The 13,862-nt window shown below is 44.7% G+C and overlaps 1 protein-coding gene across 1 annotated transcript in view; it reads right to left on the minus strand.

The window, feature by feature from the left end:
- tcf7l2 (transcription factor 7 like 2) overlaps positions 1-13,862 on the minus strand; it is an 89,946-nt gene that overhangs the window by 43,398 nt on the left and 32,686 nt on the right. Inside the window, 1 exon segment of the mRNA XM_061095333.1 lies at positions 8,126-8,185. Within this exon segment, the coding sequence (XP_060951316.1) occupies positions 8,126-8,185 (60 nt within the window).

The raw sequence follows: 13,862 nt of genomic DNA on the forward strand, positions 1-13,862 counted from the left end.
GACTGGTGAAGCAATAACGGGTCACATGCCAGTTTATGCTGGTGCTGTGAATCCATCTTGTGGTTTCTCATGGCTTCTGATTGGCTGGCTCTGTTTCCGTGTCAGTTAAGTGCTTTCTACCCTCCGGCATTAGTGCAGCATTTCACAACTGCTTCCTGGCCCGTAGCCCTACATTGACTTCATGTGTTCAAACAATTTGCATTTAAAATCAATTTATCAACATAAAACTAATCAACAGTTATTATTATTTAATAACAACTTGTAAATCACGATTTTCCATTATTTGCTAAATATTCACAATTTTTTTTTCCCCTAATTATTTCCAAAGATATCATAACCCCAGTAATTTACGAGTTTGAAGCTCACCTGAAAACCTGAGTATGTGCATATACTTTAAATATTATTTTTTTCCTTTTATAAGATAGATTTAAATGTATTCATTTTAATATGCAAGTCATTCCACGACCTTGCCGACATTCCCAGAGTTCCCATGTCTTGTCCGGACCCCAAGCTGAACAAACCAGTAGGTTGTGTAAGACACAGCTCCACGTCTGTCTCTGCTCCAGTGGCACAGCGCCAGGTCATTCACAGTACTGACTACCAGCCTACTACCACACACACACACAGCACGTATTTGCATTCACAGGGTACAATAATCACACAACCCCTTCTGCACATACACAATATCTTCCTCCCATTCTGTCCTCCTCCTCCTCCAAACACACAAGCCCAGCCAAACACGAGGAGTCCATTATGTCAAGGAGGATCACAATGACTCCAGCCTGACCCTCTCTGCAGCCGTTCCGCCGCTGGCTTGACTGCGCCTGACCTTACTGTTTGAGGTTAAAGATTGTCCACAGTCTAAACAGGTGTGTACTTATGCAGATGCGCAGCTCAAACATTTGGTTTGCATCAGTTGCTGAAGTGGAGCCAAAGTGAGCTTCGCCTAGAGCAGTCACGTCCAACATGTCATTTGGGGATGGTGATCAACTCGCTTTCAGTTCCTTGAATTCTGGAAGTGGCTATTTCCTCACAAATCCAAAAGGTGAATACATGAATATCATATTTAGTATTTTTTAGTGGTGCATATATGAAACATATGGAATCGTGATTTCGATGCTCTACTCTTTCAAACATTTTGTCTTCTGTCTGAAGGAACTAACAGACATATGGCAGATTGACTTTTGGATACAAAACATGCAGCTTTTGTTAATTAACCAAAAAAGAATAAAATATAGAAATTTATTATTTTGAGTATTTCGCAGTGTCCTCCATCCTTCCCCTCACATTTAAACAGATGTTTAATTCATTGGTTTTCGTCCTGCTGCTCGAACGTGAAGGTTCACAGAGACGCTTGTATGACGTCATTTCTTTACCCCCCCTTGAAACAGCTTTAACATATCCAAACACAATGGTGCCGAACAGAGTCATGACTGCCACATCGTCTGAAGACACTTCAAAAAGTCACTTCAAAAAGCAGATATTTTAAATTATCTGCGGGGCTGATTCCAATCTGCTTTTGTTATTCTTCACTAATCCCATCAGGCCTATTTGCTTTGATTAAGTCGAATGCAAAATGAATAAATTGGAAATCAAGGGTGCGACGATAATTCGTTATGTTAACGTGATTATTTCCATTCTCACGAGCACATTAACGTTTCAAAACCAATAGTTGACGTGAAGTGTTGATTCTATGAACAACAACATGGGTTAGTGCTTTCATTCTGACATAACCAAAACCCCCCTTCCCGAAAAGTGAGATGGCATAAACAGGACCGACAAAAACAAATGGGAACTCATGCTGGAGGGAGGCCGGAGGAACAATCTCTGTCCCCTCTCCGTTATCCCGGAGAAAGAATCTTCTTTGAAAAAAAAAAATGTCATGGATTCCAGTGAACGCCAGTGAGAATCAAGCGAGCTATTCATGCTGCCAGTTGATTTAGGCATGCCTCACTACACACCAATCAGCCCGGCCCCGGCCCAGCCAGCCACTCACTTGTCTGCCATTCCAACACAAGATGGAGACAGTGCCAAAAGTTCCAATTAAAATATCCATTTGTGATGTCTGTGCAGAAATAAAAAAAAAGAAGAACAAAAAAATAAACAAGCACCAGGCTTTTTCGATAGCGTAGGAGAAAATACAACAAAAGCTGCCAAAATTCTGTGGACAAGCCACATACTTAAGAGTTTTTCTGTCTACACAAACTAAATAAGTGCGAGCAGTGTGTATGTGGGCAGGATGTCTGTGCGCGGGGAAGAGAGACAGACAGAGCGTGTGCGTGCACGGGAGTGGGAGCGTCTTGTTATGGAGGAACAGAGCATGTTGCAGATAAGAGGGCGACGCTGTTCAAAGAGAAAGGCAGGCCGGTAAAGTGTGCGCCGATTCGACATCATTGCCTTACTGTCCCTTAATGAGTCTGGAGAGGAAGCCTGGTGTCCATGGAATCCGCTCCTGTCTCGCTCCAATCACACCGCCGGGCTTCTTATTCAAATCTCACACCCAAAACTGTCACGCAGCCAGTCTGGCCGCGCTGTTTATCGTACTCCAGGAGGATGTTAACAAGACAAATGAATGAATAAATACACAAATAATGCGTTTAGGTAATGTTAATAATGTATGAAATGGAAGCTGCGTTTTGACAGTAGCGCTGCACTAAGGATTCTTCCACAACTTCGGTGACAGGCTTGTTTATTCTTTTCCCAGCATGCAATTCTCCGCATCTTTCCGAGGCGATGTCTGGCCAGTGCTGAGCGTCTATGGCAGATCTCGCTGATGAGGAAAAGTGGTGTGACACATTAGTTTAGACTCCTCTTCCATGAAAAACAGCCGATACGCCGGGAAGACTGAGGCATCTCATCTCTGCCTTCATCCAAAACCTCTAGTATGATGATCCTCCTTAATCTCATGGAATCCAGGTCTTCTGTTCACCCCATCACACTTCCCTCCTGCTGTGACCTGACTGATGCCAGTGACGGTTTAACAGGCCATTCAATTAGAGGAGTTTTTCTATTTTTTAAAGGCAGGATTATAAATAAATACGAAAGCATGTTCACACCTGCACAGGTATGCAAGAGCAATTCACACCACAGTCATCTGCCTCAGAGAAGTGTCCAAAAACCTCCAGGGGTATAAGGGGGGAAAAAAGCAATAAAAATGGAATAAATAAAGAGGAGCAGGGAATAAATGCTCAAAGACAATGACTGGGTAAGAAAATAAGTCTCACATTAAATTCCTTCCCCGGGCCGAGACAAAAGCAGGGTCTGGCACTCAGACACCGTCGACTACACAAGCCTTCGAAGACGGAGGAGAAGCAAAAATAATAATAACAACAAGCACATCAAAACCGGAGCCAAACAAATCCAAGAAAAGTTCAGATAGGTCTTCATTGGAACTGCCGAGAGGGAAAGAAATCAAATAAATTGGGGGGTGTTAGTCTCGTTCGGGCTGGCCCGGCAAACCTGAAAACACGGTTTAGAATATACGAGGAAGGTGACGGAGGGCGATGCTAAATGACTCAGAAAGCAGATACCCCGTGTTTACCCCAGCCAGCTCCACAAGAAAAGCCCCTCTCCTGTTTTAAGGTGGGTGGGAACAGAAAACCGAATTCAAGGCAGCTTAAGTGCTCGCCGGAATCACTCAGCATTCCACCGTGTCTCCGCACACACACACATCTACACAGTTCAGATTTGTCTGTGACAGTGTGTTCATCCATAACTGTAAATTGTTCTTAGGGGAATTTGGCTGGGGCTTCGTGTTCCACCCCATTTTCCCCTCACTCTAGTCCCCTTCTTCCCTCCCTCTCCAAAAAGCTGTCTCCATCACTCTCATTCACAAGCTGCTCCAACATACTGTACGTCGCTCCGGCAATTGTGGGATCGCTCAACAACCGGGTCATGACAAAACCCGATGGATTCACAAGGCCACATAGTGAAGTGGAGCGTCTACTGAAGGATGCAACAATTACTTGTTTGGGGAATCCATGACAGACTAATTGTTTATCGCTCTTTTGATTTTTACATCTGCCAAGGAGGTTAAGTTTTCACCCCTGTCTATTGGTTTGATTGTTCGTTAGCAAGGTTACAAAACAACTAATATTTTATGGTTCTTGATAAGATTAAAATCTAGCATGTTTAAGGGATTGGTATTTATGAGCGTGTGCAATTTTAATGCATATCCAAATAAAAATCAAGATCTAGCCAATGAAAATGTTTCATACGGGGATTAGCAGAGGCATGCACTCTGCTGAGTGGCATTCCAGTTGATTGTGTTATTAAAATGTGCTCCTTGAATAGGTGATTAATAGGTGATGAGGTAGAAGGTGTAATTATAAGGGCTACGGTTGTTTAAATATTTGGTAACAGGATTCCTGAAAGGCTTGAAGAAACAAAGTGTCCGAGTGTCAAACCTTCCCGAAACAACTGAACTCCGCCCTGCTTGGTGACAATACAGAAGTGTCTGACTGACTGAAGTGTTCCAGCTCACATGTACAATGCATGTTCCTAAAAGCCTTATTACCTCATGACCAACAACTTCAAGTCAAAAGTCGTGCTAGAGGAAGCATTCTTGCTACTCTCAGTTTTGCAAGGTGCATTAAGCATCTACTGTCTCGGAACAGCATGTCACCAGTTTATCTGTTGTGAACATTACTTATGCTCAAGTCCCTGATATTAAACAGCTCAAACAAGACATCCAGAGCGCTGCTAACACACCGGGAAGATCAGACGAACCGTTATCCCTCAACTTCCCCACTGCTACTTCCCTCACTTTAACTCTTGTTGTTGTTGTTGTTGTTGTGTCGTAAACTGACAGCTCCCTACATATAGAGAAAGCCAGACTTTTATTTGTTGGCTTAAATCCACACAAAAAACTTTCTTCTACTTCAGAAAGGCTGTCAGATTTAAAAGAAGCACAATATTGCAAATAGAACCTCAGAAGTTCAATATTTTCAACCCCGTTTCTTTTTGGGACACTGATTCCGTGGTGTTCCGCGTGTCTACAGAACATGCATGCAGCAATGCCGGTGTGTGCACGTGTGCGAGTGTGTCATAACACTCGGGAGAGTACTCCGAATTCTGCAGGCCACCCCTGGGATATTGACTAAGTCACTTCACCCTGTTCTCACAAGTTCACTTCCAAACTTCCTGGAAAAGAAAGGGCAGATATTTCTGAGGAATAACAGAGCGGGTTAGTGCGAGCAATAACATTGTGTTTAATCCCACACAAACTCTGCCACGTACCGGAGTGAGAACAGCGAGCCAAAAGGGACTTGGAGCAAAAACAAATTAGCTCTCCCGCAGACGGATGTGTGTTAGCAACGCATAACAACAGAACCTAGAGACTGAAGTTTATCTAGAAGGTGGAAAGAAAGGCCACAAGTTATCTTAACCATGCCTCATAATCCTAAATTTGGGTTAGGTACAAAATAAATAAGTTATAATGTGTCCTTATTCTCCCCCCTTCTTTTTGCTATGTAGTTCCCCTCCTCCTTTGCTGCTCGGTTCAAACTTCCATGCTGCTGCTGGGAAGAAGAAAAAAAGAGAAACCAGGTCACGGATCGCCTTACTGCAGCCTCCCTCCGTATGGTCAAAACCTCATTCCTTCACTGTAGCCACCCCCCCCTACCCCACCACTGCCTCACTCCACGGTTTAGTTTCTTCCCTCCCCACTTCTCCACTTCTCCACAACCACCCCCCACCCCTCCCGTGCCCTCGGCCCAGTGCTAATTGGTAAATCTGTTGAACCATGCCAGCCCCAACAATAAGACACCTGGAGTTCTGTCAAAACAAGTTTCTCAGTGAAACGGCCTTCAGTGTTAATACAGTAGCGCTGGGAGCTGCCGGGTGTGTCGTCGCTCGCTCGGCAGGAGCAGCCTTCCCTGTCGGGGGGGGGGGGGGGGGGCGATTTGTCATCAATTTGATTATTTGTCAATATCGTTTTCTGAAACTTCGTCCGGGTTCTTTGTGCAAAACGAACTGTGATCAAATCGCGATTGCCACATCTCTCTAAAGCCTGCCGGGTTAAATTGTTCAAATCCTTTGGCTCAGCGTTCCACGTGCACGCCCGTCCCGCTGCACGTGCACGCCCATAGGTCAGATCTAATAAGTTCACATCATCGTATGTAAAGATTTAACCTGACCTGACCTGGCTTTGACTGCCTGTCATCTAAACCTCAGGTCACACCTACGGTACAAGGACACTACACATGTACTTTTGTAGACAAAGGTGTGTTTGTATGACACACACACAAACACACAGATACACACACAGAGAAAGACAGACAGGCACACCCAACAATGATCCTGCCAGACCTTGTCAAACAAGTTCTAGCAAAGGCGCTTGTATAAGAACGAGAGGGGAGGGAGGGAGGGAGGAGTTAACGCGAGGAGAGGAATGTTTTTGTTATTCTTTTTTTTTTCACTCCGCCATCATATCATTAGCTGTTTGCACAATCAAGCATGGTTTACCTTCCTAATGTCCCTGTTCTTTTTTTTTTATTTGAAGGACTCGTGTTATTTACCGACAACAAAGGCCCAGAGGAGAGTGAAAAAATCAACAAGCAATTGATTAGTCAAACAATTCAAGTAGGCAAATCCACAGAGCCACAGTCGCCACCTTGGAGATTAATAAGTTCCGTGAAACCAGCCTCTTCCTGGCTTCACAGAGCCTGAACTGAAGCAAACCGAAACCAGGCCTGTTGATGGCCTCAGCTCCCCAGTAACAATCCAGACTCATTCTACATTCACATTTCTTTAAAGGAAAGCTAGCGTACGAGGGACTTACTAAGTAGTTGTGGCGCTTCTGGACCGCAACGCCGTTCTGAATCAGAGGGGGGCACGAGAAGTGTTACAAAGAGACATAAACCCTGTGTGTTAATACTCCATCTATTTCTTTGTTCTAATATTCGGAGCCAGATGTTGTGGATAAAGAGAAACTCTTCAAAACAGCTGCGCAAAGAGACACAAACTCCTGCTGGTGGATTGTCAGCTTATCCAAGCCAAAGTGCATCCACATTTCTGAGACAATGGCACCCCAAACTAAAAAGGGATGTTTCCATTAAACCAGAACCGAGCAGAAGCCAAGACCCCAAAAGGGAAAAGGACGAATAGAGAAGGGGAAACAGCAGTGGAGAATTGTGTTGAAAGCTGAACAAGAAAACAACATCACTCTGGACTAGGGCCCGGTTCAGACCTGGTGTTGACATCCATCCTGAGATCCGATCACAAGTGGACAACGGTAAGTTCATATGTTCATACTTGGCATCAAAATGGGACCTTAACTTATCCGCTGTCTTCACTTACAATTGGGTCTCACTTCCCTGCTCCATATGCAAATAATCACGACGGTAATTTGTATTTTAGAAGACCGAAACAAACTTAGCAGGTGTACATGGGTTTTTCAAACTGATTAAAAAAAGGGGATTAATTCGTTTTCTGTTGCCAGTAGAGGAGTTTGCGTCATGTTCGATGTCACAAATGCACAGAACACGGAGAAGCTCTCTCACCTCGCTGTCTTGCCAATTTGGCACGTTCGTCCGGGATCGTCACGTTTCCATCGCTGCCAACTGGAGTCAATTAAAACCCATGTCTACTGCTAAATCACTTGACCCGGGAGGGAATGCCAATTGTATCCATTCCCGTTGCAGGCCAGAGATTAGCCAGATGTGTGAGCGGGTGTTAGTGCGTTTGTTTACCAGCGGAAAAGGGACTTAAGTCAACAGATCCCAGGACGCATGTATGACCTCAACTTAGCGCAGCCCACTTGTGACCGGATCAGTCGGGACAGATGTTAACAGCAGGTCTGAAAGGGGGTCCATCTTTCTTTAGCGTCTACAAAACTCCATTAAGCACTTTGGTTCACCACTCTGACACGAATATCTCATCACCTGCATTGTCATTTCATAAATTAAAAAAAGCACATCAGCATCAAAGCAGCAGCACGGAATCAGCACAAAGCACAACACAGCATGATTATCATCAGCAACAGCAGGATTTAGTTTTATTTATTTTTGTCATTCATTATTTTCTTTGTGTTTCAAATCATCAATTATCAGTGGTTAATTTGTGTGTGGAATCAATCAAAAAGAAATAAGATGTAAGATATTTTGGGAATTCAAAGGTCTCTCACCAAATGAAATTGGTGAAGGCTCAGATCTGACTGTCCGGGGAATTCCCAGCAGAAGGGCCCCTGAAAGGCAAAGATGGACGGTCCCAAGTCACACAATTATATCAGCTCTCCATCTCTCACACATCTGCACACAATCCCAGCCAACCAGGTTCTATGCAAAAGCAACATGCTCTCTCAGGAAATAATGCATCCCCTGGCTTTTAAGTTATTTAAACTACCACCTCATCTCTGCTGGCTCAGCTCTCCCCCAGGTGCATGTTCAGCCCCATTATTACTAATTTTACACAGAGAGAATAGGAGAACACCAGCTCTGAACTGGTGGACGTGGCTGCTGGTACTGGCTGGCTGGTTGTTAGAACAGTATTTCACTTTAGTACAACAGTTAACCTCCTTAGCATCCAAACCTTCACAGATGTTCAGGAGCAATCAGCTGCTCTGGGGATCCGCCGTCACTAGCAAGGAAGTGAGATCAAGCGGCAGAGAGGGTGAGTGCCAGGGTCATGTTGTTCGGGATATTAGTGGTGTTAAAAAGACATGTTATAAAATAGGTTTTAAATAAAAGCGAGGAAGTGTGATGGCTACAGATCCCCAGAGCAGTCATTTCTTATATATCACTACAGTTGTAATTGAGAACTGCCTCATCTTATCTTTCTCCCTGTTTAAAAACGGATCTTGGGGCATTCAGAGGTTTACCCGATCCAGATTTGTATCTACTGCCCTAACAGCAAAAATAAATAAATAAATCTGATATCTTTGATAGATGCCTGGACATGACAGAGGACAGGAAAGGAAGACGGTAGAGGGAGATATAGATTTCTTAAGGAAGCAAGGACACGATAGCAGAAGTCTCAGAACATGCAGAGAAAAGCAACAAGGCCTTTAGTTCACTGAAGAGCATAAAAAAAGCTACAGTGCAGATCGCCTTCTCTTCACCAAGATCACTGGGTTCTACTTGTGCTTGAACCTGGGGCGAGTGAGATAACTTTTCATAACACTGTGGTTATTGGTGAAGCACACCACACACACACACACACACACACTTACAGATACAAATATGTATTATCCTTTTAAATGTGCGTGTCCAACACAGAGTCACACATTCCCTGGGGTAGCTCAAGTTCACAGGGGTTATGCATCGGTCAAATACCACAGCAAGGGAAAAAAAGACGACAATGCCCCTCCAGCTATTCACACGCACAGAAACACAGAGGGACAACACAAGAAGCTGCCTTTCACATCCCCTACAATCAGATGTTGTAATGCTCCTTCACAACGATCTTCACAATTTCAATCTACACATTCGACGGGAGAAATGTGCAAAGTTCGGCATTATGAATTCTGGTCGGTTTGCCCTAAGCCATTAGAATCGTCATTAAACTCAACTGGGGGTTTTAACTTTAAAATGTTACGGTTCTTCTGTTGAGTTCATAAAGGAGTGTGAAGACTCTTCAGTCACTGCTGTGGTATTGTTGCTAACCGAGTCAACACTGAGTGGTTTGTCTGTGGGAACGAGCGGCCGCCCAGACTGCCGGACAGAGAGAATGACTGAGGTGCTCTCATTTTCATTGTCACGGTTCCCGGGGCCTGACGCCACGTCTCGACGGCCTCGGAGATTGGCCGGAGCGGATGATGTAAGTTCTGAACCCTCGAACAAACGTCTTGTCTGGGGAGGACTGCGAGAGACAGCTGACAGGCACTGACACTCGCTAACTGTCGCTATCTGAGGTTTGGATCACGCGCCTAAGAGAGAGCCCGGGCGAAAGAGATAACATCTTCAATTGTGGTAGATGCAAATTTAGATTTACATACCAATACAAATCACGATACGAGGGGAATGCCTGTTATAATACATAATCCTAAATGCAAACAGTGTTTTTGCAACTCTAGATCCGAGAGTAATAAATGTGTGAGATATGAGCTTGGTCTTGCAGCAGAGGTGACGGATGGCTGGAGGGATGGATGCACAGAAAGAAGACAAACGGGAGGGGGAGAGGTTATTTGGAAAAAGGCTTGAAATGCAGAGGGAATGAGCAGCTTAAGGTCGGCGGGAGTGAAAGAGCCCTCTAGGTAAAGCCGATGGACGGTGTGTGGGTGGTGCTTGCTGACCATGGGGTCGCTCATTAACAGCTGAGGAGGCCAGGCCTCCCAGAGTCCTGAGCAATTGTTTGGCCGGCCCAGGTGCACAGCCCATTCAGACCACAGGAAGCCCCTTTTATCCCTGTTCCTCCAAAATGGACAGAGAAGCAGTCAAGGAGGGTGAATGTGATCCGGCCTCTGTCTTTTTCTAACGCTGACCTGGAGTAGCAGTCGCATGTGGGGATCCGCAGAGTTATTGTGGCATGTCTTTTCTGAACGCTCGGCCAAAACGCTGAAAAATGTCCGGTTTTTAACTTTGTATCAAAAACGTATCGGTCCTTTCACACAGGCCCTTCCCAGTGCACATTCTTCTTCAGAGGAACAAGTGAGAGTGAATGGGAATAAAATCAGCATGTTCAGTCGTTGTAAAGGCTCAGGTGGGAGGTCTTCAGGCCGTAAAAATGGCCAGATTCCATCACTTCCTCCACACTAATTACCATACACTTGGAGCAAGTGCCCTCCCTCTCTTCATCCCTGAGCCCATGCTTCACTACCTCTGACACACACACACACACGCACGCACAGGCACACACAATAACAACACACTGAGCCACAGTTGGGAAATGGTTAACACTCCAGCCGTCCCCTGCTGCCAGTGAAAGCCCACAAAACAATGGAGACATTGTTCGGCCAGGGCTCTGCTCTAGACTCTGAGGCTGTGTGTGTGTGTGTCTGTGTGTGTGTGCGTGTGTATTTACTTGAATCTCGGTAAAGTAATTTTTTGTGTGTAGGCTCTTCACATGTGCATGTTTCTGCCCCAGTTCCCAGAATGGCCAATTCAGCAAAAAAAATGAATTTGCTTTTAGATCTCATTCAGGAGTTTTTTATTCTTTTTATGGAATTGAAAAAAAGAAAAAGGTTGATCAAATAAGATGAGACACCTTTGAGCCAAATTATGTCATGACATTACCAACACGAGCCTGGACTCCTGCCGAGTCCTTTGCTGCACCGCTGTTGATGCTATCGCACATAAAGTGGTGGTTTTAATAAACAATCGGGTGTGGTATGTTATGGGGCTAATGCAATAATCACTGTCTAAATTACAGTCAAAAACACACACACACATCACTTCAGAAATCCATCCACCAGCTGCACAGTATCCACAGACGCTCCTCGAGTCTAACACGTCGGATTAAACCATCACAACAAAATGCAAGTGGACAAAGTGCGAACTCTTTATGATCTTTCCCTCAGGAGCTTTGTCAGGCATACGAATGTTTGTGGGAGTCTGTCCCTCAAAAAAAATATACATCAATGGGGTGGATGAATATTGAATAACTTTCAGCCAATGGCATAAAAGTTCAGCAGCGGCAGGTTTCCAGGCTGCCTGCGGGGCGGTCAGCAACTTCAAAAGGTCCGGCCTGGCCCCCTTTGAGGGCATGATAAACAGGGGCATTCAGCGTGCCCTCGGAAAAACCAGCCTGCGCGAGGTCACTTCCTCTTTTCTCGGGCCGATCCTCTGGTATATTCCGCCTCGGCTGAGCCCTGCAGCCAGACCGCCTGTCTGTGGCTAAGTCCCTGTCTGTCTGCCTCCTCTCCTCCGTCCTTCTCCTCCTTGGCCACAACTTTCTAACAGGCTGTATCTGCAGCCATCTATCTCCCTCCCTCCCTCTATCTCTCTCTCCCTGCCTTTCTATTGTTGTTTCAACGGCGTCAGGGTCACTCAGGGCCCAGATCGCCGTTATCTGGCAGGCCAATCCACGGCGTCTTATCGGCGCCTATGCAGCCCGCCCGCGCTGCAGACGGGGAGAGGTCAAGGTGCCTGAGTGTGTCGTCGCATTTGTAAACAAAAAGAAACCACCGTTTACAGCCCAATTTATTGATAAGGGGATCACGTACTGGAACACGCAGGCAGACATCTCGTGGTAAAAAAAGAAAAAAAGCTCGAGTGATTGAGTGACACCGGCGGGAGTCCGTGTGGGGTTATCATTGGCATTCACAATGCTGTCCAGAGTAATCTGTCTTTTCTATATGTACGACAGCCGGTATGATGCAAACCAGGGAAACATTCAATCGCACTTCCTTCTCAGTCAGAGGTGGATGCCGGAGCAGGATGGAAGGAGCGCCAACAATACAAGCCGCATTTCACATTCAATTTCATCACTTGTGCTAACAGCGAATTGTGTGCCTATGCAGTGATGCTGCAATGCCTCTGATCTGAGCAGCCTGTGTATTCTATCAAACAGATCACACTAGGGCTGGGCAATATGACCACAAATATTACAATATATTCCCTCGTATTGATCAGTGTCAGTGGTAATCACGACGCACGTTTAACAGCGCTCCCACTGCTGCGCTCGGCGGTTTGCCTCCTCGCTCTGCTCAGAACTGAAGCCTCGGAAAAAGAAAGACAGCCGAGGGTTTAAGTTTCAGATCCTGAGATATTCATCGCCACATCCAACTGTTTTCTTGACCTCACAAAGACGTCTTTAAGTCTCTTAACTTCATTAGTTTCTCAGGTTTTGCAGAAATTGCCTCATCATCTGTGGTCGGGAACTTCAGATCCCAAACATGACCAAATCAAGTACGTCATTCCCCAACCCGTCTGTGCAGAAATCCAATAATGGATCGAGGGAAATTGTGTTTCAGTTTAACCTTACCATTAATGTAATAAAGATATTTCATATTCATATTAACGAAAACTTCAAAGGTTCACTTTATCATCTCACTAATCTGCCATAATTCACCAGATTTAGTTTTATCTCATGTAACTCAATAGCTACAGCCACATCATTCTCTAATACTAGATGGGTATATATATACTTCAGCCATGCAAGCCTATTTCTTTCCATTTGCCTGCTTGTCCATCTTTGTTGTTTCAAGTCTGTTTTTCGCCCTGTAGCCAGTTTCTCTGTTTTGTTTTGAGTTGGGTTGAGTTGGTGCAGCCTGTTTGTTCCGAGCCTGTGAGGCTGTGAACTTCACTGTTTGCATTTCAACGGTCTGTGTACATTGTGACGAACACATCCTTACGTTTTCTGTCTCAAAAATAACATTCAAGAGTATGTTGTTATAGTTACAGTTCCTTTACCTCCCAAGGCATCATTAAGTAATCAAAACAAATATTATCTATAACAACAGAGATGAATATAAAAATGTGTTATGACATTACTAGTGCGTTCTAAAGTTGCATCTGCAGCCATAACACTTAACTTTTGCTCCCAAACTTCCTTTAAGACTCAATCGCGTAACAGGAGCTTCGATGGAAGTGAGTATTTACAGCCACATGACTCATAGCAGGATAAAACCTCAAGTATTTACCTGCAGCTTTTGCTTCCTACAACCAGTTTAATGACTTCATAGGAGCTGGGACTCTTTCAGCGTCTCCTAAAATAACAGAGTACGAAGAGGCCCCTGAACTCTTCGGTATAAAAATAACAGCAGCATCACAGGGGGAGATAAGGAGGGCTTTAGCTGGGCTTGTTTTGTTCAGAATAACACTTGTCAACGCTCACGCTTTGTCTTAAACACAACTTTTGACAAGGTTTCTGTTTGGAATAAACAACCTTGTCGACTCCTGCTATTTTGAGATGTGCTTAAATTAAATGGACAAAATAGCAAGGAGGCTTTGGCTCGCCAACTTTTGAGAAACTGTTTTCTTTGT

The sequence above is a fragment of the Limanda limanda genome, chromosome 21, assembly GCF_963576545.1.
Source record: "Limanda limanda chromosome 21, fLimLim1.1, whole genome shotgun sequence".
Taxonomy (NCBI): domain Eukaryota; kingdom Metazoa; phylum Chordata; class Actinopteri; order Pleuronectiformes; family Pleuronectidae; genus Limanda; species Limanda limanda.